At 53.3% G+C, this 23,574-nt stretch overlaps 1 protein-coding gene and 1 long non-coding RNA gene across 4 annotated transcripts in view; one reads left to right on the top strand and one right to left on the bottom strand.

Annotated features, from left to right (window-relative positions):
• The window catches only part of DNMT3A (DNA methyltransferase 3 alpha), a 99,752-nt gene that overhangs the window by 8,934 nt on the left and 67,244 nt on the right, over positions 1-23,574 (bottom strand). Inside the window, exons 7-16 of the mRNA XM_053891084.1 lie at positions 5,067-5,282; positions 4,644-4,802; positions 4,166-4,273; positions 3,760-3,916; positions 3,280-3,429; positions 3,128-3,172; positions 2,307-2,386; positions 1,681-1,793; positions 1,359-1,542; positions 1,058-1,142 (exon numbers count right to left, since the gene is read on the bottom strand). Coding sequence (XP_053747059.1) covers positions 1,058-1,142; positions 1,359-1,542; positions 1,681-1,793; positions 2,307-2,386; positions 3,128-3,172; positions 3,280-3,429; positions 3,760-3,916; positions 4,166-4,273; positions 4,644-4,802; positions 5,067-5,282 — 1,297 coding nt within the window. The remainder of the gene's footprint in view (positions 1-1,057; positions 1,143-1,358; positions 1,543-1,680; positions 1,794-2,306; positions 2,387-3,127; positions 3,173-3,279; positions 3,430-3,759; positions 3,917-4,165; positions 4,274-4,643; positions 4,803-5,066; positions 5,283-23,574) is intronic.
• LOC109267481 (uncharacterized) lies at positions 8,600-22,961 on the top strand. 3 transcript variants are annotated; one of them, XR_002080126.2, is made up of 3 exons: positions 8,600-8,674; positions 21,274-21,376; positions 22,686-22,961. It is a non-coding gene; the product is annotated as an uncharacterized LOC109267481 (long non-coding RNA). The 3 variants fall into 3 exon arrangements; XR_002080124.2 differs by lacking the exon at positions 8,600-8,674 and adding an exon at positions 15,406-15,526; XR_002080125.2 differs by lacking the exon at positions 8,600-8,674 and adding an exon at positions 20,537-20,595.

Genomic DNA, 23,574 nt, shown 5'->3' with positions numbered 1-23,574 from the left:
GTTGAGGTCATGATCTCCTGGTTCATGGGTTGGAGCCCTGCACTAGCATGGTGGAGCTTGCTCGGGATTCTCTCCCTCTCTGTCTGTCCCTCCCCCTCACATGTGCTCTCCCTTTCTCAAAAGAAATAAATGTTAAAAAAATTAAACCTTTAAAAAAAAAAACAAAAACAAAAACGGAGAAGCCCTCAGCCTAGGGGCTTGGCAGATGGACAGAGGTCAGTAGCACCTCTCGGGAGGGCACTCTGGCAAGGTCAAGAACCGCATGAAAAAAACTTCCCATACGGTGACCCGGCATTCCCTACAAGAGAACAGTCTATGTGTGTATGTGTGTATAAAGATATTGTCAAGGACTACTCGTAACAGAGAAAAAACAGTAAACAACCCAACAGAGATCAGTTAAATAAATGATGGTACTTTTACCCAATGGAATCCTATGAAGCATTTTCCAGTAAGGGAGGTCCATGTTAACATGAAAAAGCACTCATAGTATCAAATGAAAAGGCAAGTTACAACACAGTGTGCATTTTACTATCCTTTCGTTTTATTTATCTATCTATGCATGATTATATAAACACACATTCATATACCCGCAGAAAAAAAAATATAAAAGGACAGACACCAAAACACTAATTATGAAATTATGGGTGATTTAAATATTCTTTAGACTCCCTTGTTGATAGGTTTTTTTTTTGTTTTTTTTTGTTTTTGTTTTTTTTTACTGTAAGTTACAGTCATCACACAACAGAACTGCCTGTGTTTTTGTTTTGGTCGCCGAGTCTGTCCTTTGAGGCTTTGTGAAAATCTTCAATGATCTCTGGCTAACGACCACCCTGTCCTCTGCTGCAGTGCCTCCCCCATAGAGAAACATGCTGGTTTACCACTGATTTTACTTCTCATTGAGCACAGAAGTTTCCTCTCTGAGGTAATATTTTAACAGCTGTCACGTTAACTATCACTCCGTTTTGCCGGAGTTACACACACATGGTCCCTCAGGCAAAGCCTCCTCGTCCCGGGACCAGGACGGTGGCACATCTTGGGGTCCGTGCCACACACTCACCTGTAGCAATTCCGTCGAATAGAGACAGCACCCGGATGGGCTTCCTCTTCTCGGCTGGGACAGGTGGGTAAACCTTCGGAGGGTCCTAGGCATGAGCACAACAGGCCAGGTGAACGGCCAGGATTCTGCAGGCCTGCACCCGGGGCTGGCCTCCCCCCAGCCAACTGGGGCTGCCCTGGCTTTCCAAACCCGCACCCCTGCCCAGGCCCCTCGACCACCCAAGCACTCTGGCTCTGGCCGAGCCTGCCCTCTGGTCCGGCAGGGAGGGGGTGGAAAGAGGCGCCCCGGGCCCGGCACTCACAAACTCCTGGTCGTGGTTATTGGCAAAGAACATCTGCAGCCGCGAGGGCCAGTCGTCCCGCCGCCGCAGCAGCCCGTAGGTGCCCTTGTGCCCGCACATGTAGCAGTTCCAGGGGTCCTCCTTGATGGCCGCCTGGGCGGCCCCCGGCCCCACCAACAGATCCACACACTCCACACAGAAGCACCTGGAAGGAAGCCCAGTGGAGCAGGGCTGGAGCGCGGCCGGGGCTGCGGCCGGGCCGAGGCCGGGCAGGGGGGGGGGGGGGCGCTTGGCCCCGGGGGGAGCTCGGCTGGGGGGCTGCAGGCCAGGCAGGGACCCTCACCTGCAACAGTTGTTGTTCCCACACATGAGCACCTCGCGTCCCCCACAACAGATGGTGCAGTAGGACTGATAGCCGTCGTCATCGTACTGGTAGGCGCACTCCAGAAAGCAGTTCTAGACAGCAGAGGGGAGGGTCAGAGACCATCAGGCAGCACCCAGGACAGCCACGGCGAAGGTGGGCTTCGAGCCCAGGTCTGAGTAGGGGACAGCAGGTCTCCCGACCCACGGCAGTGCGTGGAATCAAGAGGCACGAGAGCAACGCCAGGGAGGGAACCGCATCCCCTTGTCCCTTGCTGCGGTGCTGGACTTTTCTCCTGGGCCCCCAAGGACATCCATCCATCGGCCCGTTCTCCCTCACCCCACACTAGGGACCGTGACATTGTGAGCCCACATCCGGGGAGCAGAATGGGCTTTAGAGGGGGAAGAATCTTTCCGGGGAGGACAAATAAGGGCAAGTAAACGCTCTGAAGGCCCAGGGTCTGTTATCAGGACTCTGCGTCCACAGTGAACTGTGGGGTCAACGTTGCTGCCACCCCAGGCGACTATAAGCCCAATGAGTTGACATGGCACAGAGAGCCAGGGCCCCAGGGTCACTCTCAACCACGTCTCTGCTGGGTGTGCCCCTACCTTACAGTTTTGGCACATTCCTCCAACGAAGAGAGGGTGTTCCAGGGTGACGTTGAGGCTCCCACAAGAGATGCAAATGTCTAGAAAGCAGGGACAGCAGAGAAAGCGGAGTGAACGTCACCAAAGGGCCCCTTCCCACCTTGGGCCAAAGCCCACTCCAGAAAAGCTACAAAAAAAGGGCGTGTTAGAGCCGCAGCCCCAAAAGGAGGCAGACAGGAGTCTGGGAGAGCACCCACGGAACAGGAAGACACCAGGGCCCCAATCTTAAAGCTCATTAGCTCTCAGAGCAGCAACGCCTACCGCCCAGGAAAGGTGTAATTCAATGACAGAAACCCGCCCAGGAGAAGGCCCTGACCCTGGGTGACTCTGGGGACAGTCCAGTCCCTGGGCTGTCTTTAAGTCTCGTGCTCCTGCCCCATCTTTCCCAGCCCTGAGAGCCCCACGCTGGACAGACTAGGTCAAGGGAAACAGACAGAAGATGCTCTAATGACCACGGGATGAGAGAAGGTGAGGAAAAGTAAAAGGCCCAAAGGTCACAGGTTTAAGCAAATCCAAGAGGCCACCTCGCTCTGACCCACTGGAGTGTCCCAAACCCTAAGGACCAGCCCATGTCACGGACAGGAAAGCGTGTGAAGCAGGCTGGGGGTGGGACATACAGGACAGAGGCCTTGACTGGGTACTGACATCCTGTGACGTTCGAACCTTTCTAAATACCTATGCTACTCTGTGCCGGGCACCACACGAGGAGCCAAGCCCTCCTGCCCGTGCCGGGAGCCACAGACTATGGACCTCCCAGGGAGTCAGGGCCCACGAGGACTCACCCTCGATGTTCCGGCACTTCTGCCGCACCTCGTACACCAGCCGCTCTGCGGAGGGGAGGAGAGCCCAGCATCAGAGGGGGCCGCAAGGGCCACGCCCGCGCCTCTGAACGCCAGCCTCGCCACACCACTCTCTCCAGAGCCAGGCCAACTACCTCTTGTGCGTTCGTCAATGATCTCCTTGACCTTGGGCTTCTCAGTTGTGCTCTTTCGGGGCTTTTTGGCTGGTGGGGGTGGTGCATAGGCAGCTGCCTCAGGCTCGACCCACATGTCTGTGTAAACTTCTTTGTAGGGGTTCTTCTCCTCTGGATAAGGAAAGCAGGTGACGAGACTGTGGTTACCACGGACAAGCAGTGCCAGCTCCCTCCCCTCCTCTGTTCTGCCTACAAAGGGGTGCAGCCTGGTCCCCAACTTGTTCTAGCTCCCAGCCCCCCAGTGCCAGCAAGCCAACGGGAGCATCTTATTCTGCGTCCCAGAGCAGCACCGCCCCTACGCTGACCCCAGGGAAAGGGACACACCCCCCGGGCCTCTCAACAGAGGCACCTGGTGCCTCTAGGCAGAGCCTTCCCAGCCCTGGCATGGAGCTACCTGGCTGGCAGGGGTCCCAGAAGGCTGGGCTGAGCACCTGCATTTACCTTCGGGTGGCTCCAGGCCCTTGGGGCCAGAGGGCTGGAACCCTCCGAGAGCCCATTCGATCATCTGTTTGTTCTGCACCTCCACGGCCTTGGCAGTGTCGCTCTCATCGCTGTCGTGGCACGCTGGGAACAGCTTCCCCGCACGGCTACTGGCCACCTGGAGGGCAACACTTGTTGGGGAGAGCGTCAGGACAGGCTGGAGGACAGCAAAGGTGGCCTGAGGCAAGAGCTGGGAGAAGGGGCAGGGCAGGACCGCAGGAGAACACTGGAGGAGGGGAGCGCAGAGAGGATTCCCAAGGGCCTTACAGGTGGACCCCCTGCCTGGGCCTAACGTCTGCCCTCCAGCTTCTAGACCAGCTAGGGGTCCCTGCTGCCTAAGCCCCCTCTGCCTCGGAGGGGCACTCACCTGCAGGACCTCGTAGATGGCTTTGCGGTACATGGGCTGCTTGTTGTAGGTTGCCTGGTGGAAAGCACTGCAGAACGAGCTCAGGGGCATCAGCTTCTCAACACACACCTGGAGGAACAAGCGACGCCCCCTTGCTCCTCCGGCCACACCCGAGCCCCCACCGCGTGCCTGGCAACAGGCAGGTACTGAGGCGTGAGGACTCGGCCTCTGCCCTTGAGAGGACCAGATGCATCGACAAATGATTACACGATGCTCAAAGGAGGAGTCCAACCCAAGCGTGGGGGAGGACCTGAATGCAAGCAGGAAAGGAGTTCTGGAGAAAGGGTCCTGGGAGGCAAGAGCCTGGCAGGCGCACCAGCTCTCCGAGACCGCTTCTCCCGCCCCACTTCTGGACCTCGCCCCCAGCCAAAAAGCCTAGATAGCCCCTGGGACCCAGACCCGTCCCTCCCCGAGGCTACCACCAAACCCCACAACTTACCACCGAGAACTTGCCGTCTCCGAACCACATGACCCAGCGGGTGCCTTCAGCTGCTCGGCTCCGGCCCGTCATCCACCAAGACACAATGCGGCCTGGCCACCAGGAGAAGCCCCGAAGTTTCCCCCACACCAGCTCCCCAATGCCAAAGCCCCGGCCGTCCTGGAGCCCCAAGGAGCAGAAGTCATTACGTGGTGGTCACGAGGCCCTGCCACCCTGATCCCCCCGTGGCAACCCCAGCCCTGGGCATCTGAGGGTCAGGACAGCCAGGAGGGAGCTCCATCTGAACGGACCGAGACAGAGCAAGACTGGGGAGACGAAGAGGCCTGGGGTCAGGTGGAGAGAGGAGAGCAGGACGGGAAGAGCTGGCAGTGGAAGGACCCAGGAAAGAGCTGGTCGAGGCAGGTGAAGAAGCGAGCCGCTCACCTCGTACTCTGGCTCATCATCGGCCGCTTTGGTGGCGTTCTTATCCCCGGCGTCGGCTCCCACAGGCTCAGGTGTGGTGGCCACAGTGGGGGACGCAGGGTCAGTGGGCTGCTGCACCGCGGGAGGGCTGGCCTCCTCCACCTTCTGAGACTCGCCAGACCCCTGGTTTTCTTCCACAGCGTTCATTACTGCAATCACCTTGGCTTTCTTCTCAGCCTGGAGAAACAAAGGTAACAGAAGTTACCTTGACCTCTCCAGGAACTAGCAAGGCCGCTTGACACGGGAGGGCTCTTCTCAATCTCTTTGTGGCCTGGAGAGAGTGACAGAAGTATAGCTGAGTTCTTTGCTCATCAACTCAACTGGCTTGCCATGGAAAACGGGAAGATCTGAAGTTGGTTGGTGAACTCAAAACAGTTGGCTGCTTTCCAACCTCCTCTTGTGCCTCGCACAAAAATCTTCCTTCATCGGTCAGCATCACCAGTTGCCCACCCTCGGACATGGGAAGATTAATTCTACTCAAACAGTAATTGTGTGCCTCAGCTTAGGCACAGACCTTGGCTCCGCCCTCAATCTTACTTCCCAAGCACGAATTGGATCCTCTTGTCCTTTTCTTTGTAATTTTCCTGGGCAATCAACCCCTGCTATTCCTGGTCTTGGCTTCCAGACCACAAATCCAGTTTTGTCGTGATGTCTACCAAGGATGAAAACACTGTTCTGTGTTCCCTCTCTGCTCAAACCCCACAGAAAGAGCCACAGAGCTTGTCTGCTCCTACGTCATTCTGGAGTTCTTAGCATTGTTATCAAATGCATGTTATCGGATTCCCCCCTTCTTTCTACACGCACCTTTCAGATCCAACACCCTACAAGCCACACATCCTCTCTGCCATCCTACTGACCAATTAACAATCCAAACCCAATTATGCTCCCAAGTGGCCAGCCTCCATCCGTTCGCCTCATCACTCTCATCCTTCCCCAAACCTGCTCCAAAACTGTCATCACCCTACAGAAGAGAACAAAATCCTTGATCCTTAGTTCTGAGAACCATTTCCCCTAGTGTCACCCCAGCTACTGAATCTGAGGGACACGTGAATCTCAAACTTCAAGGCTCTGCACCTGTTTCCACCACATTCGGAGAAAAACATCCCATCTTCAATCTGCCTTTCAACATGAAGCTTTCCCAGAGAGTTTAGAGCTGTAAATGCAAGCCCGTCCTCAAGACTACATAAGAATATCACAAAGCAACTTGGAGTAGAAGAGCTCTAAGCTAGTCGGAGCACCTACATTCCCGCCTTCGCCTGGCAGTAACAGCCGATTCTAAGCAGTCCTTTCTTTCTCTTCCAAGTTGCCCAACCTAAAAAAGTATTTGATCTAAAGGATTTCCACTACCTGTTTCTGACTGGTTTAAGAATCTGATGTATATAAGTATCAAGATTTCCAAGGACTCTCTCTCCAAAGCTTGTCAACGGACTCCCAGATGCCAGGGTCCCAGGTGAAGAACCTTTGTTTTAAGCTCAAAGGCCTACTGTGTCGTCGATTCATTTCCCTTCTTTCCCTTCGGTCTTCCCGTCTGCCTCCAGGCCACCGACCAACCCTGCTTCTGGTGCAGTCCTGAAACACTGAGGATGAAGTCCTGGTTCTTTCCCCCGACTCCACAAATTCTAAGATGGGACACCGCATCCTTTGCCCCCAGCCCACAAACAGCTGGGAAAAGGAGCTGGATGCCAGCGGTGGAAAAAGGCAGGGCAACTTTTCTTCCCTCGCAAGCCCCTTGCTCACCTGCCGGGACTTTGCCCTCCCAGTCCCACCATCAATTATCTACCACCTCCTCCCCCACAAGAAGGTGCGCCTAGGTGTGTGCTCAACCCCATCCTCTTCCAGGACCAGCTGTGGCAACACTACTGAAGCCCCAGATCCGCTCACGGAGAAACACCATGCCTCCATGAACTTCAGGCACGTATCTACAGCAGGGTGCTGCTGTGGGAGACCCAAAGACCCTGCTTCGGGGGTGACGAGGCCCCTCAGCCAGAACAAGGTTGCGGGTGGCAGAGGGCAGGAGGGGCCTTCTTTGGAAAGGTGAAGCCACTGGCACAGAGAACAGCAGCGGGTGGGTGCCGGGCTCCCCAGGTCTAGAAGGGAATCGTGCGTGATGCCACCCTCCTCACTCCCCCACAGCCCCTTTGTCTCTCTTCTCAACCCCTCCACTGTGAGTTCCTGAACATTATTCTTCCCCCACAACTTCCCCCAGCTTGTCAGATGCTGCTGCTGACGGCTGTTAAGCACCCCCAACCCACTAGGTGCAGGAGAACGCGCACCCAGCAGGGTTTTGGCAGGCGGAGGAGGAGGAGGAAGAAGGGGGCCTCCATAGGGACGAGGCCAGCAGGGGTGGGGGAAGGAGGATGGGGGTGGGTTAGCAGCAGGAGGCAAGAGGAAAGGGGAAGAAGTGGCAGAGACGGTGGCTGGGTGGGGGAGGGGCCTCATTAGAATAGTCTGCCTAGGGCAGTGTGGGAATGCCTTTTTTCCACGCTCACTCCCACCCTCCTCCCCAGGCAAACAATAGGAGAAAGAAGGGTTAACTCAGGGCTTTGGCATTTGGGCTAAAGGCTCCTACCCCCAGTTCACAAGAGCCCACGCCAGAGCGGCCCAGAGACTGAGCAGGGCCAGGGAGACACCGCACCAACCCCCTACTACCGTGGCTCAAGGAAGCCACTTCTCTGGAGTTTGTCCAGCCTGGAAAGCCACTGGCAACTCTGCTCTAGTAGAGGCAAGGGCCCCGCGTCCAGGCCCATCTTCCTGGGCAGCTGTCCCGCCTCCACCTTCCTCTGCGACTCAGGCTGCTTTCCGTTCCAAAGGTCAGAGGTCCGGGCGCCCATGTGGACTGCCGGTGCAGTAGATCCCAGGCTGTCCCAGGCACCTCTGCCTTCCCAGGTCGGCGTCAGGCTGCCCTCCACTGCAGCCGCTGACGTGCCACAGCCCCTGTCAGGGCCACACTGCTCCTTCCTACCCAGCACCATTTCTCTCTGCCTGGCCTGCCCCGTGGCTCCCAGTGACACGCAGGAGAAGAAACTGTCCCTCCCAAGAGGCTGCAAGGTTGGCATGGCCCGAGGACAGCATGGTCCGCCAGCCAAGAGCACGGGTCAGCAAGGAAATGCCGACAACCCATCAGCCAGCCACTTCGGCCAAAGGGCTGCTTCCAGCCCAACTCCTGGTCTCCCAGCTCCCGTGGGCCAGGGCCTGCCCCCCAGCTTCACTGACTGCTGCCCCGGGCACACACGCTGGGGCTGCTCTTCTGGCCCCTGCACCGCCAGTCCCCACCTGAGCACAGGGAGAAGTGGGGCTGGGGGCTCCTGAAGAGGGAGTGGGTGGGACAGCACTAACTCAGCATCTCCAGAACTCGGGCCAGGCACAGCAGCCAGCTCCTGCGGGCCAGGGAGGCAGACTTTGACTCTTCTCAAATCCAGAGGGCTGCAGCGGCCCAGAGATCCTCCCACCGGCCCCTGCCGCCTCCCCGCCCCCAGTCTCCCCAGGGCTCCGTCCAGGAACCTACCCATAAGGCCAGGTGCAGCCCCTCTGTGGTCCGGCTCAGGTGTGAGCCCCGGCCCTGAAGCTCTGTAAGTAGCTGCCCGTCTGGGGGGAGGGGAAGGGGGCGATGGGGCTGGGGGCGGAGGGGGCCAGGGAGAGGGGGAGGGGGGAGGTGGGGGGGAGGGCTTGAACATTTTCTTTGTCTAGAACTCCAGGTCACGTGGGCCCCGCTGGAGTGCCTGGTTGGCTGCGAGCGGGCCGGGGGAGGGGGCCGGCTCTCAGACGCTGGCAATGGGCCAGCCCCTCTCCTCCCGTCCGAGGGGCGCGGGCCGCCGCTGGGGCCTGGGGGCGCGGCTGGGCCTCCGCCCGTTCCCAGGACCCCGCCCAGGCCTGGGCTGGAGGCGGCACCGCCCCCTCCTCCGGGCTGGTCCTCCCGCCCCCTTCACCCCCAACTCTGCGTGAGCTCCGAGGGACGCCTCGGGGCGAGGCGGGGAGCCCGCGGAGGCTGGGAAGGGGACCCGGGAGGGAAGGGGCTGCAGTGCAGCGGCGGAGGTAAGCTGGGAGCGTGGAGAGTACCAGGAGCGCCGGCAAAACAAGAGAGGAGGTTGCGGACAGCCTGGGAGAGCCAGGAGAAAGTTGGTAAAAGTCCGTCTCTCGGAAGCACAACCAAAAAAAAAAAGAAGAAAAAGCTTACAGATGAGTGTAGAGGCCCAGGAAGCTGTAGGGAAAACTCAAAGCACACAGAGATGGACAGAAGGCGCCTGCAGAAATTGGGAGCGCTCCAGAACAAGAACTGTTGGGGAGAGGGCTCTCCTCTTCATACTACAGGTGGATAGACAGGGGTCCCTTAAACGCGTGGCTTGAGTTCAGGCTTTGAAAACCTCTTCCTGGCCAAGTCCCTGGGTCCCCTACGTCACTCAGGATCTGCCTTGGATGTCCCATTTTCCCGTTTGCGGGGGGGGCAGGGGGGGCACACTCTAGTTTAAAAGTGTAGCAATTCCTCTTTCCCAGGCACAATCATCTGGTGCTCAGGAAGACTACATTCCTCTTCTGGAGCCTCCAGGTGTGGACTCAACCATTTCAACCTCCCTCCTCCAGAGCAGAGGCCCCTATCCCAGGGAGGAGGGACACACATACACACACACTCTCTCTCTACCCACATCTGATAAAGAAGCAGACCCTCTTGGCCCTACCTTCAAGGAGCTGACAGATTCAACTAGACTTGGAGAGATAGGAAAAGGTCATTGAAAAAACATCTGTGAAGATAACTATACCACAAATACCAAGCCCCGTGGACTTGGATGGCTTGAAAGCCCAACAAAAAAAAAAAATGGCTAGTATGAATGATAAATGAGGTTAAGAGGTCAGTGTGGAGCAGAGATGAATCAGATTTGGAATGAAGTAAGATAGAAAGGAAATAAGAGATGTAGGGCTGAGGTGGGGGGAAATCCTTGCCCATCTCCACCTCCCAAGACAACTAAGGCTAAAAGGGTGCAGAGAAAGATGTCAATGGATATATCCCACAGCAGTGAAGAATAACACAGGTGTTTCTGACAAGACCAGATGAATGGTTATTTTGGAAAGATCAGCCTGATTTCCGTTTGCAAGATGAATTAGAAGGAGGAGCAGAGGAACTGAAGGTAAATGCTGTCAGCAGCAGAGAGCTGTTTAGCCAGCAGCACTTGTCAGAAAATCTGGACTTGGGTTCTGGTTCCATCACCATGACCTTGAACAAGTCACTTAACCCCAAGAAGTCTGGTTTTCTCATTTGCAAAATAGAAGTGATAACATCTGCCCTCCCAGGCCCTGGAATACCAGCATCTCTTAAAGAGATACTGCCCCAGGTGCCTGGCTTCCAGCCACAGTCAGCTGGGAACATACCAGCTGGAACAGGTGCTGGTATAAGGAGGTTAAGAGATGTGCTGTGAAGGACGGCCCACCATCCCTCCTGGGGCTCGGCACCCTTCTGAGGGCCATCAGAGCAAGCAAGCCCTGAAGAGGGAGGAAGACTCCAAATCAGAGAGCTTTCTCCAAATAATACTTGGGGAGTTCACACTTCGCTCTCCCAACCCTGACTGAGACTCAGAATCCATCCATACAGCAAGGAGAAGGAGTCAGGCTGTTCTGTTCCAACCCATCTTTCAACCCAGTCGAGGGATCTGGAACAGTTTTTCAGGCGATCCCCAAGCAGAGACCAGAAGTCCTGAATTTGTGCTTCTTGCCTGCTGGAATCCTTTCTGGATGAGCTTCTTCTCTGATGCCTCCTGGGCATCCAGGGCCTGTAAACAGGCCACTTTAGACCTCCCCTCCCAGGCCTCCTCTCAAAATGAAATTTCTGATCTGGTTTGGCCAGCTCTTTTTTAAAAAACTCTGGATCTTGGGGCACCTGGATGGCTCAGTCGGTTAAGCGTCCGACTTCGGTTCAGGTCGTGATCTCGCGGTCCGTGAGTTCGAGCCCCGCGTCGGGCTCTGTGCTGACAGCTCAGAGCCTGGAGCCTGATTCGGATTCTGTGTCTCCCTCTCTCTCTCTGTTCCTCCCCCGTTCATGCTCTGTCTCTCTCTGTCTCAAAAATAAATAAACATTAAAAAAAAATAAAATAAATAAAAATAAAAAACTCTAGATCTCATCCATGGCATCTCCTTTTCCACTAATACGAGGTTAAACACTTTAGACTCTACACTGTGGCCTTGGGACTTCTTCAGACAGTAGTAACGATCCCTGGTGCATGCAGCCAGGATTCAAAGTGTCACCTCGGACAAGGACTATCAGTTTCACTTTCTCTTGGCCCACTTAATCAAGTAGCCTTTCCCTCCAACTGCCAAACTTCCTTGTTCTCATCCTTTAAAATTAAGCCCAAATCTTAACCTCTTCCACCCAGCTCCCAACTTAAGCATAAGAAAGACCCAATTCAAAGTTGTCCCCTCACCAACCTAGAGCACCGTCCCCCTCTTGTAGCTATGCGGACAGGAAAGTTTCCCCCCTTCTGTATGTATGCGTCACTCAGAGATTCATGTCTTCTTGGTGCTCAGTGGGCAGAGACGTGCCCCAAAACAGAAGAGGCCTCAAATCTAGGACACGAGGTGACTTTAGCAGGAAAAAAACAGGGCAGCCTTCAAGGATCCTCAGGTCATGTATGTCCTTGACCTTCCAAAGGAAGCTTCCCAGGCTGGTTACTGAGTTGGTCTTTTTTTTTTTTTTTTTTTTTTAAGTTTATTTACTTAAGTAATCTCTATACCCAATGTGGGGCTCGAACTCATGACCCTGAAATCAGTAGTCCCAATGTGGGGCTCAAACTCATGACCCTGAGATCAACAGTCGCAGGCTCTTCCAACTGAGCCCTGAGATAGGTCTTTTGATTGCAATAAAGATCATAAACCTGAAATAGGAGTGTCACATAAAACAAGCCAGGTTTTTGGAAACGTTAGAAAGTATGTTGAAAGGGGGAACTGCTGGATGAAAAGATCTAGTGGATGTCAAGAGCCTAAAAGAAGTGTTGGAGAGGAAGTATCCAGGATGGCCCAAAAGAGAGGGTAACTTGAAAGAGAGGGCCGTTTCCTGTTTGACAGGCAGAAAGCAGTGATTCAACAGGCCTGATGAAACACCTCTTAAGGACACCTGACTCTTCGCCCTGATCCTGCACTCATCGAGCAAACTTCTCATTTTAATTATATTTTCCAGCGACTCCGATGCCAGTAAGTTGCCAGAAAACAGCAGGACAAGTGCTAGGATCTGTGTGGCGAGGACACGTCCTGTTATAAATCTCAGCATTCTGCTATGTGTTGCTCTCCTGTGTTTCTGAAGAACATGATCACAAGACGTGCCATTAACCTGACTCTCCAGCTCCCAGACCTGAGATGAGGCACGAGGGCCACGATCCACCAGTAAAGAGCAGTAATTCCCACGGGTCAAGGTGGGGACGCCAGGCCTGCTGGGCTGGTTTTAACTCAAAGTTCAGTGTTCTGCGGTACGCTCTGACATGAAATCCGGTGCCGGCAGGACAGGGGGAGGTCATGTTGCTGCCATCAAACAGGACATTTAACCACAAGTCCGTTTACTCAAAGCCAGAGAAGCCATGATCCCTATGAAGCCATCTGCAAAGCCACATATTGAGGAAGCACTGTGTATACTCTGCCACAAAAGCACTCGCAGCCATCCCAAGGAGACCTGGTCCGCACAAAAGGCCGTGAGATCAAAATGGATGTCTGTTCCGATCCTGCCCTTCTCCTACCTGTAGCTCAAAAGCCTCAGTGCTACGCACTAGACTCTGACTACCTGCTGATTACAGTCAACCCTCTGCATGGCATTCAAGGCCCCCACAAGCCGTATAGCGCTTATGTCACGCAGCCCACTCAGCCCACCCACTTGCTATTCCCGAAATATGCCCTTTCCTGCCTCTGTGCCTTTGCTCATGCTGTTCCTTGCTCCTCCCCTTCAACTCCCACCAGCCCAAATCCTGTCTATCCTTCCAGTTCATCAGTTATCTCCACCATCAAAGTTTCTCTAGACCTGAACTGTCCAATAGGGTAGCCACTCACTGCATGTGCTATTTAAATTAATTAAAATTAGGGGCACCTCGGTGGCTCAGGCGGTTGAGCGTCCGACTTCAGCTCATGATCTCACAGTTCATGGGTTCGAGCCGTGTGTCAGGCTCTATGCTGACAGCTCAGAGCCTGGAACCTGCTTTGGATTCTGTGTCTCCGCCTCTCTCTGCCCCTCCCCTGCTCGCCCTCTGTCTCTGTCTCTGTCTCTGTCTCTCTCTCAAAAATAAATAAAAACAATGTTTTTAATAAATTAAAAATTAAATAAAAAGTTATTTTCCTCAGTTGCATTGGTCACATTCCAAGTGTCCAAGAGCCACCTGTGGCTGGGGCTATTATATTGGACAGCACAGATCTTAGAACATTTTTATCATTGCATAAAGTTCTGTTGGACAGTGGTACTCTGGCCCCTCCCCCTTACCTTTCCCTACTGAAAAACTGCCCTGCCCCCACTCCGAGGTACTCCCATAGCACCTTGTAATCCTCTTAGCACCTGCCAATATTTGCCCATACTAAGGCAATCGTGCACTCACTCATCTTTCTCCTCCACAAATTAAAAATTCCTAGAGGGCAGAGACTGGACGTTATTCAGCTTCATATGGAAGCAGTGTGGACTCGAGCTTCTTGCACATTGAAGAGGATTTAGATAGTGTTTGCTGAACTGAATTCAACATTGTCTCAGGAGCCTCATCCAGAATCCACTGCCAAAGTTCCCAGTTAGGGACAGATTCTGTCCATAGCAAAATTCTAATAGGTGCTAAGAGGTCCAGGTCTGCCCCCGCCCCCCCCAACCAGAGGCCGGGAATCTTTGTTTGCCTGTTCCCCTGCAATCCATATGGAGGTTGCAAGCAAATGACCAGGACTGGGCTGCTGGCAGTGAAGCTAAAAATAGCCACGGAGCCAACAGCAAGGAGTTAGCAGGACTTGTTGCTAGGGAGACCAGTCACAGAGAGAGCAACTAAGCAGGGAGAGTGTCAGACCAGCACCTGGAGAGCAGAGGCCATAGTTGCGGGAGGTGGGGGGGGGGGGCTTGAAGTTGACAGGGGTCCAAGGCTCCCACCTAGAGATGTTCAGCCTCCTGGCAGCTCCTGACTAATGCTCTAAGTGGGGCAAATGCTCCCCCTGTCCCTCAGTAACCCATCTCCATGGAAACCACCATTACTGGGGTGAAGTACCAGCCCCTGGAAGGGAGGCCTCTGCCTAGAGCTGGTTGTTATGGCAACACCCCCCCCTTTCCTGTCATTCTCTCTCCCCAGGCTTCTCCTGTGGGGGAAAGGTGGGGGCCTGGTCTTGGCTTAGCCAGCATGACCAGGAAACACCCGCTTCCTGACAAGAGTAACCTGCAAGGGGCTCTTCAGAAGCTCCTGGGAACCCAGAAAGGCCAGTCAGTCCTCAGCACAGGGCAGGCCTTCCTTTTCTTCCCACAAGAGCCCCACAGATCATCTTGCTAGGAGAATCCCCAAATCGGTTGGGTTTAATTGTATTAGGATCACCCAAGGTTTTTAAAAATACAGATTCTTGGGCCCTCTTGTGGAGATCAGCAGGTTGGGGCAGGGCCCAGGAATCTGCTAAAACCTCCCTAGGTAATTCTGATTCTCGCCAGGTGTGGAAACCACTAAAGGCCCTGGCTGTCCTTGTTACAAACGAGGAAACCGAAACCTGCAGGAACTGAGCCCACCCAAAGGGTCAGAGCCAGTACCGGGAGAGGAAGCGGTCTGGAGCAGGAGGGGTAGGTGGAAGGAGATTCGGAGGGAAGCTCCCTCAGTGCAAGCATCGGAGGAGAGGCCTCAGGGAGGCCGTGTGTCCTGGGCCTTTCTCTCCTCCCCTTCAAGCCAGAACATGCAATTGTCCGATACTGGATTGTGATTTAGGACCGAGCCTCTCTCGACAAGCTATCCCCTGTGGCACAAGGCAGAAGTAGTGGGGTTGGGCCGTCTGGTTCCCAGAGTGTACAGAAGGGTGGCGGCCCAGGCAGATGATCTGCGCTGAAAGAAACTATCCTCCTTCGGAAGGAGACCAAAAGGGTCGCCATGGCAACCTGCAGTGCGCTGGCCTGGTTGGGCTCTGTGCCATCCTCCCAAACTTGGGCCCAGGAGAGGTGCAGCAGTATTCAGGCAAATGCCGGAGGGCAGGGGCGCCCCATCCCCCTCGCCGGTCCAAGAACCCACAGGGAGGCCGGGCTGTACTCCGGAGCCGACCTCGGAGCCTGCCTGGAACACACCCAGACACCGGAATCCGGGAGCACGGGAGTTCTGAGCACCTGCAGTAGCTGGGCCGGGGGAGGACACTGCGGAGGTGGGGGAGATGGGCCTCCGCCCTTCTGTTACTCAGCCTAATTGTGTGCCCAAGACCCACCGCACATGGAACCACAGCCCTCATGCAAGACAGCATGCAATTAGCTGGTAAATTATGTGGTAGGGATGCTGTCTCCATGTGCTGAGGGAAGTCAGAGGAGACGGAAATCAGTAAAGGCAGCAACGGGAGGATGACAGAGGGTATGCCAGGAGTGGGCACAGCCTCCCAGCTTTCTCAGACAGGAGCGGCCAGATCTTTAGGGGTGTCTGCAGTTGTATCGACTCCCCGGCAGATAGAGGGGCAGGGGTGTGAGGCACAGGCATGGCGCCTGCCTATCTATGAGGGAGAAGGAGTCCCAGCTCCCCCCCCACCCCCCCCTGCGTGCCATCCATGCACTCAGATGCATTCTTCTGAGCCTGGGAGGCACCTCCTGGCCGACCCCTCACCTCATCTCTTCCTGCCACATTCCCAGGCAGCCTCCCCTCCTCCCCAGCCCCCTCAATCTCTGCAGTCACTGCTACGCCCCCCCTAATGCTGTGTGCCTGGGAGCCCCAACTCGCCAGAGCAGCCCTGAGGCTTCTGGAGCTTCAGCTGCTACCTCCTTCCTCACTGCACCCATCTGCCTTCTCCTTCCCTACCGCTCCAGGTCTGCTCCATAAGGGGAAGGCTTCCCCCACAAAGCCAGCTCCCCGCTGCGAATCAGTTCCCCGGCCCCTAGCCCGGAGCTGTTGGGTGTGCAGGGCTCCACCTGTGAGTGAGTGGAGTGCGGGTCCGGGCAGGGAGCAGGGGTGCAGGTGGCAGTGCTGCTGGTCCCCATACCTTACCACGGCAACATCAAAGAGCGGGATGTGAGGTCTCAGACTGAGCAGGGGATCATAGCTGATGCCAAGACCTTTAATAAGTGCCTAGCCTCTTTGGACCCTGATTTCCTAATCAGTCTGACAGGACCACAAATATCTGCTGACTAGTACAGGTAAGATCGAAGGAAGTCAGGAGGGGGGCGCCTGGGTGGCTCAGTCGGTTAAGTGTCCGCTCTTGGTTTCGGCTCAGGTCATGATCTCATGGTTCATGAGTTCAAGCCCCACATCTGGCACTGTGCTGACACTGTACAGCCTGCCTGGGATTTTCTCTTTCTCTCACTGCCCCTTCCCTGCTCATGCTCTCGCGCACACCCTCTCTCTCAAAATAAACTTAAAAAAAAAAAAAAAAAAAAAGGAAGTCATGAGGGTGCAACATTTTGAGAGGTGGAAAGAACCCTATGACAGGTTTGCTTGAGGACTTGTCGATGTTCACTTTGCTTTAGAAACCCGACCCTAGAGAGAAGTGTTAATTTTATACCTGGGACAGATGGGTCAAAAGGAACCTGGTAAACCCTAACAGCCAGGGCTGCGCTGCTCTCCCCTCCCCTCCCCCACCCCTTCTCCAGGCTCTGGGGGTCAAAGGGAGGGGCTCAGGGACCACCATTCAGATTCAGGCATGCAGACCCTCTCAAGTTTCAGAGTCCAAAGAGAAGACCCAGGAGGAGCCCGGCAGACAGGCATTGCAGTAAACTACAGCTGGAAACAGCAGGAACGCCTACCATCTCCATCCCAAAGGGAAAATTTGAATTCCTGTACCAAGTCCTTTCCGGTCTTCTCCCCCCGCCCCACCCATGTTTGGAAACGGTTCCCTAGCTCTGCCTGCCTTAGAGCCCGAACTTCTTTCCTAGTTCAGTATTCCAAGATCAGAGAGTCTCACGCAACAGCTGTACATTAGAATCACCTGGGAGAGCGTTAGCAGCAATGTGGGCCAGGGCCCATCGCTAAATTCCAAATGTAATGAATCCAGAGGAGGGGCCCAGGCGGTGGTGGTTAAAACAAAACAAGACTCCCAGGTGATCCTAATGTGCACAGAGCGCCCCCCACCCCATGCGGTTGATAGGGCGGTAGGTGAAATGACAAATGCACCTTTTGGGGGATCTCTTCTGTGCCAGATTTGCTTTACTTGGAATCATCCAAAGCTTGGTGGTTCTCAAGCTTTCATAAGCCACAGAATCATCTGGGGACCTGGCTAGAAAACCAGCTTTCTCAGGAACCGCCCTAGAGATTGTGCCTCCTTGGGTTCTGAATGGGGCCTGGGAACATGCCTTTTTTGAATGCACAGCCCACATGATTCTGACGTAGTATCACAGCAACCCGCCCTCTAAGACACGCTGAATGCCCACGGCATCTTTGTTATGTATAAAGCAGGCCCAACTCAGTTTTTGGTTTTTGTTTGCCCCATAGAGTTGCCCTTGAAACAGCATCTAGATTCAAATATACAGGAGACTAAGCTCTTTCATCCCTATTGGTGTTTAATTCCTCTGAGTTGGAAATGAAAAATTAAATATGTATACTGCTCACCATTTACAGACTAAGGAGGAATAGGGGAAGAGTCATAAGGCATCTATAAGGAGTTGTAATTAAAAAATGGCAGATCTGAAAACTGGTAAAATCACACACACGCACACACACACACACACACACACACACACGACATGTTTGTCATGGAAGAGTATAAACTGAGAGGTGGAGGACCAGGATGGCCAGATGCTTCACAGAGATTAGAAAGGGCTCCACAGCCTGGTGAAAGAGGGGGCTTTCTTGGTTCTTTAATGGGCTCCAGAACTCCTTCGGATTCCGAAGCCCTCGTAGTAGTCCTGGGCACCAGCTGTTCCCAGAAGCTCCAAGTCCCTGCCCCTCCTTATCCTGGTCTCCAACAGGCTGCTCTCCCTGCTTCCGGCTCTTCCCTCCCAGCTCTGCAGCACGTGCCCTCCACAGCAGTGATTCCAGAGTCTGGTTCCGGACCCACCTTCAGAGCTGCCTGCTACACCTCTCCCAGCGCACAGCCACCCTGCCGGCTTCTCAAAACCAGCTTGTCCAACACCGAACTCACCCTCTCCTAAGGGAACATATTTTCATGACCTTGGGGTGGGCAGAGAATTCTTAGAGATACACACACATGCTAACCAATAAAATGGGGGGAAGAAAAGGATAAATTGGACTTGATTAAAATTAAAAGCTCCTGCTCATCACAATACATCCTTAAGAAAATCAAAAGCCCAGACCACCTTCCAGTCCCAAACCCGCTCTTCCTCCAAGATTCTCTAGCTCAGATAATGACCACCACCCCCAGCCCCTAAATACGAGGCCAGTTTCTCCCTGTCCTCCGACTGGAGACAATTCTATCAAGTCTCTCGTGTCCGCCTCTTGTTACCTGAACCCTCAGTCAAAGCCCAGCCGAATGCCCTCCTAACTTGTCCTGCTTCTCGACTTCTCTGCTCTGGACTCCCTTGCCATGCTGCCAGGGTTACCTTCCTAAAAGCCACGGCCACCTCTCTCACACTCCTGCTCTCTGCTGCACAATGAAGCAGTTCCTGACCGTGACAGGAAGGCCTTTGCGGATCTGACCATCTTCCTTTGTAGTCTTCTCTCTCCTAACGCTTCCTCCCCGACTCTCACACCCTAGTTACCAGATCTCTCGCTGTTCCCTGAACAACCCAGAAGCTTCATGGCTCCTTCTCTTTGCCCCCTCGGTGGTTCTTTCCTCATTTATCCCTACTAGAATTCCCAAAGGAGGCCTCCACCAGGAAGCTTCCTGGAAATTCCCTGGAAAAGTGCCCTTGCTCTCCACTGTGCTCACCAGACTCTTGGTACCGGGAGCACAGAACAAGCCCCACGCTCTACCCGACACCGAGGTTCACAGTGAACGCTCCAGCCTTCTCCACTAGCCACATGTCCCTGGGACGGGAGCTGTGCCCATGCGTCTCCTCCAGCACCAGCACAGTGCTGTGTGTGTTTGGTAAGAACTGAATTCAAGTCCATTAACTCTTTCATCTAGAGTTATTGGCTCCTTAATAGGGTCACACAGTCCAGCCGGCCACCCCGTGCTTCAACATCCCTGGGGTCTCCAGGACAAATGGTCTGGTCTTTAAAGCAAAGCAGAGAGAACATCACTGTTATATCTTCTCCTTTGTCTGCCCCATAGAAGGTGCTATAAGAACGCTTCTCAAAGTTGGGACTAAATATGCAAGCCATCTGGAGGTGCTCCAGACCCCAAACTCCCGGAGGATTTCTCGGCACCTACCTTAAGATCCCACTCAACGCCCTTCCCCCGCCATCCCTGTCAGGCAGACGGCTGGTTCCAGGGGGAGGGCTGCGTGCTGTCCCTTCTTTGGCAAGCCTTCCCCGAGGTCCTCAGGCTAGTTAGTGCTCCCATGGCCTGTTTGCTCCTAGTCCTAAAATGGCCGTACCGGGTTGCACAAGGTACTCACCTACCTGCCTACGTCTCCCAGGGGAAGGAGGCATCCCAGGCCGGGATTCTGACTTTCCTTCCAATTTGTTTCCGTAGTGTCTAGAAAATGTCAGAATGCAGTAGATCCGCAGACACGTGTGGTGTTATCTTAAAGCTCAGATAAGGTTCGACGGTTCTTTGAATGAATGAATGAATGAATGAATGAATGAATCAGTGATTAATAAAAAGAAAACTAGCAATACTGGGCAGATCTAGGTAGAGGGCCACCAAAGCCAGAAGCTGGAATGTGAATTCCCAAGCTAAGGAAATGCCCTAGGAAGATGTGTCACCTGGCGGGGGTGGAGGGGTGTACTTTGCAACATGGCCTTTTTTGTATGAACTCAAGCCTCTCCCTAGCCTGGGCCTAGTGTCTGAAGATGAGCACCAAGTCAAGAGTAGTGAAGAGGAAAGGAAAACTAGGTTCCAGCACCAAACACGTAAATATTACAAAAGTCTTTATTAAGAATCCTTGTCGGGATACTTTATATATGTGTTTCTAGAAGAGGCACGTACGTAAGGTCTGAGAATGCGCTCAGATATTTAATTTCGAATTCATGTACAAGGTAGTACAGGAGACAAAGGTGCTACAGGTCATGACTCGAGCCCTCGTCCCCACAAATTGTAAAATTTTAGAATCTCTGGGGTCAGCTGAGTCTATTTCTGTCACGTTACAAATGAGGAAACTGAAGTGCAGAGAGGAGAAAGATCTTCTCAAATAGATCAGGGGCAGAGGCTGAGCCCGGAAACCAAGCCTCCTGAATCCCAAGCCTCGTGAATCTCGTTCCAACACTGTTTTAATCCAATCTCACAATGTCAAAGGTACCTTCATGAGAAAACAGCGATTCAAGGAGGGGCTCAGGACCAAGTGAGTGGAGGGGGGGCGGGGCGGGGGCAGTCCTGAGGGCCTAAAGGACCCAAACCTGGCTCAGGCAGCCCAGGAGGTGGGGAGTGGAGGCGGCAGCTGGGGCAGGGGGTGGGGGGTAGGGCTGGGCCAGCTCTATCCTATCTCTTTTTTTAAAATGTGGTATGATTCTTTTCCTTTTTTCTTTTTTTTAAAGCTTATTGTTTTGAGAGAGGGAGAGACAGAACAAGTGGGGGAGGGGCAGAGAGAGAGGGAGAGAGAGAGTATCCCAAGCAGGCTCCGCCCTGCCAGCACAGAGCCCAACGCAGGGCTGGAACTCACAAACTTTGAGATCATGGCCTGAGCAGAAGTCAGACTTTTAACCAACTGAGCCACTAAGGCGCCCCCACTATCCCTCTCTTTTAACCCCATACTTTAAGGAGAAGCCATCAGCAAACCAGGAAGATTCTGTTCTAGGTGAGTCATTTGGGCGCAAAACAGAAGCAGCACGGGATGGGTTTTGCCCCTGGGAACACTCTACAAGCATATCCGTGTGGTTCTCACCTCCTTATCTAGGGGAATCTTAGTTTCCTAGGAGTAAGATAGGGATAAAGATAGTTCTTATAGTAACTGCAGATAATATATCTGTCAAATGACAAAAACAATACAATTCAGTAATGCGTTTGATGTCCTTTATTCCAGGGAGAAGAATCCAAGGATCGGAGAGTACAGTGCCTAACAAGCAATGGAGTACTCTTCCCGAGGGATTCCGGCAGGAAGCGACTTTGATAGACTCTTAGAAGAGGTAACACGGAAACAAGGCATGATTGGCTAGGAAGTGCGGAATTTCCTTATAAGGCTAGCAGGTCCTATTTTCTAGGGTAAGGTGAGCCAACGAAAGCTGAGCTGGACGATTGTGATTGGTGTATGTTAAGTTTGACCTGTGGTTCCCGTAAGTGCATAAACTTAGGTTTGGATTCGTGACCTAAGCTGGGCCACTGGAACATACCGTATCTTAGTTCTATGGTGAAAGTGAATGCTCCTGGCACAGCGCCTGGTACAAAGTAGGTGCTCAGTACAGTCCAACCCCTCTTGCCTAGTTCCGCGGCCTCGGCCAGCCGCTAGACCCCGCCCACAACCACCACCACCACGCCCACCCCCCCACCCGCCGCCATTTGTTTCCTCATCACTAAAAAGTGAGGGTTGTTCTAAGAGCTATTCTCTGTGCCCCCTGATAAAGTGAACACTCCAGTGTGCAAACAGCCCATCCCCTCAGGAGACAGTGGGAGCCTCTATGATGACAATTTCACAGCCAGCCCTGGAAGTCACTCTGATTATAGGCTGTCACAGGAATACCTTTAAAAACCTGTTCAGCCTTTTGGTAAAGTACATACTTGTCATGCTTGCCCCAAATGGCATCACCTCCTTGAAGGAGATGTTATTTTTGAGGCCATCCTGCAAAAGTTCAGGTTGTCATGAATTTACGTATGGTGGATAAGAGAGGGATGCCTGCCGGTCAGAATACCCTAAAACTGCTATCCGCGTAGTTTGCTAATAATTTGATTTTAGTCCTTAATGGTCTACTAGCGTAGCCATTTCTCAAGTCTCCAGTGCTAGAGCCCAGGGGAATCACACCTAATTCATCTCCTTATTCCTAAAGCCCCAAGCACAATGGCCCCCTACTTAGTAGGCGCTTAGTGATTGCTTATTAAATGGAATATAGCACAGCAGGAGATGACCCTCTCGACATTCACAGGCTGTTTCTTCCCAGGACGGACAGGAAGCACAGTCTGTTGAGACTGCAGGGTTATAAAGCAAGAGGAAGCAACATTTGCTCAGCTCAACAGAAGCAGCAGCACAAATGGCCAATAACCATATGAAAAGAAGTCCAGCCTCACTTATTATCTGGGAAATGCCAATTAAAATCATAACAAGATACCGTTTTTTTTCCCCACCCATTAGATTAGCAAAATATTGATGTTGGCAAAGGTGGAAGTCTTCTCATACCCTGTTTATGGGCACACAAATGGCACTGCCCTTTTTGGAAGGCAACTTGGCAGGTTCGATAAAATGCAAAACACACATTCCCTTTGACCTAGCATTCCTCTTTCTAGGTGTCTTAGAGGAACACAGATGCACAAAGAGGCATGACCAAGGATGTTCGCTGCTGCAACGCGTATGTAGTAAACTACTATAAACAACACAAATGCCCGCGACTCAGAGAACGGTTGAGTAAAATCGTGGCAATCCATATGCTGGGATAGAACAGTGATTACGTGGCGAGATTGTTGAGACTTATTGTAAGTGAAAAACCAAGCTGTAAAACAAAACTACAATGTGGTTCCATTTATGTAAAAAAGGAAGAGAAACAAAAGCAACTGTGAAGTAAAATTATATATTTATACACACAGAGATGGATAGAAAAAATCATGTCGTATATACACCAAACTCACAACACCAAGCACCTCTGCTGGAGGAATTAGAATCACGGGGGAGGGATGAGTTTTTCACAAGAATGCATTTGTGTAATACTTATGTCATTTAAAATCATTTAGAAAAGTATCAAGCTCCTGTTATACGCTACCCCTGCCCTAGGAGCTTTAAATGTTAAGGATTATTTTATTAACCCACACCAGTTCTGAGATTACAATTATTGACTCATTCAGCAAACCTTTCCCCAGTCTCCCCTGAGTGCCACCCCTAGGGACAGAGGTGCCCAGAGTGCCTGCATCTACCCAGCTCGGGTTGGGGAGAGGCGGAAAGCAAGCCGGGCAAGAGCCGCTCTCGTGCATACGAGATACACCCGGGAGCTCGGGGCACATCCAAGGCCAGCTACAACCAAGGGCTCTCAGCCTGGTGAGGTTAAAAGTGATGCCTAAGGTCCCACATCCCGTAAGTGGCCAGGTGGCATTCGAAGTCCCCTCCAAAGGCACCCTTCCCTTCAGGAACATAAAAGCTTTGCCACCTGTTGGGGGGCCCAGGGGGAGGGGATGGGGAACTGCC

The sequence above is a fragment of the Panthera pardus genome, unplaced genomic scaffold (genome assembly GCF_024362965.1).
Source record: "Panthera pardus isolate Hobbes unplaced genomic scaffold, ASM2436296v1 HiC_scaffold_26, whole genome shotgun sequence".
NCBI lineage: Eukaryota > Metazoa > Chordata > Mammalia > Carnivora > Felidae > Panthera > Panthera pardus.
Note: the sequence above shows the minus strand (reverse complement) of the source record. Positions and strands in the feature narration are given on the sequence as shown.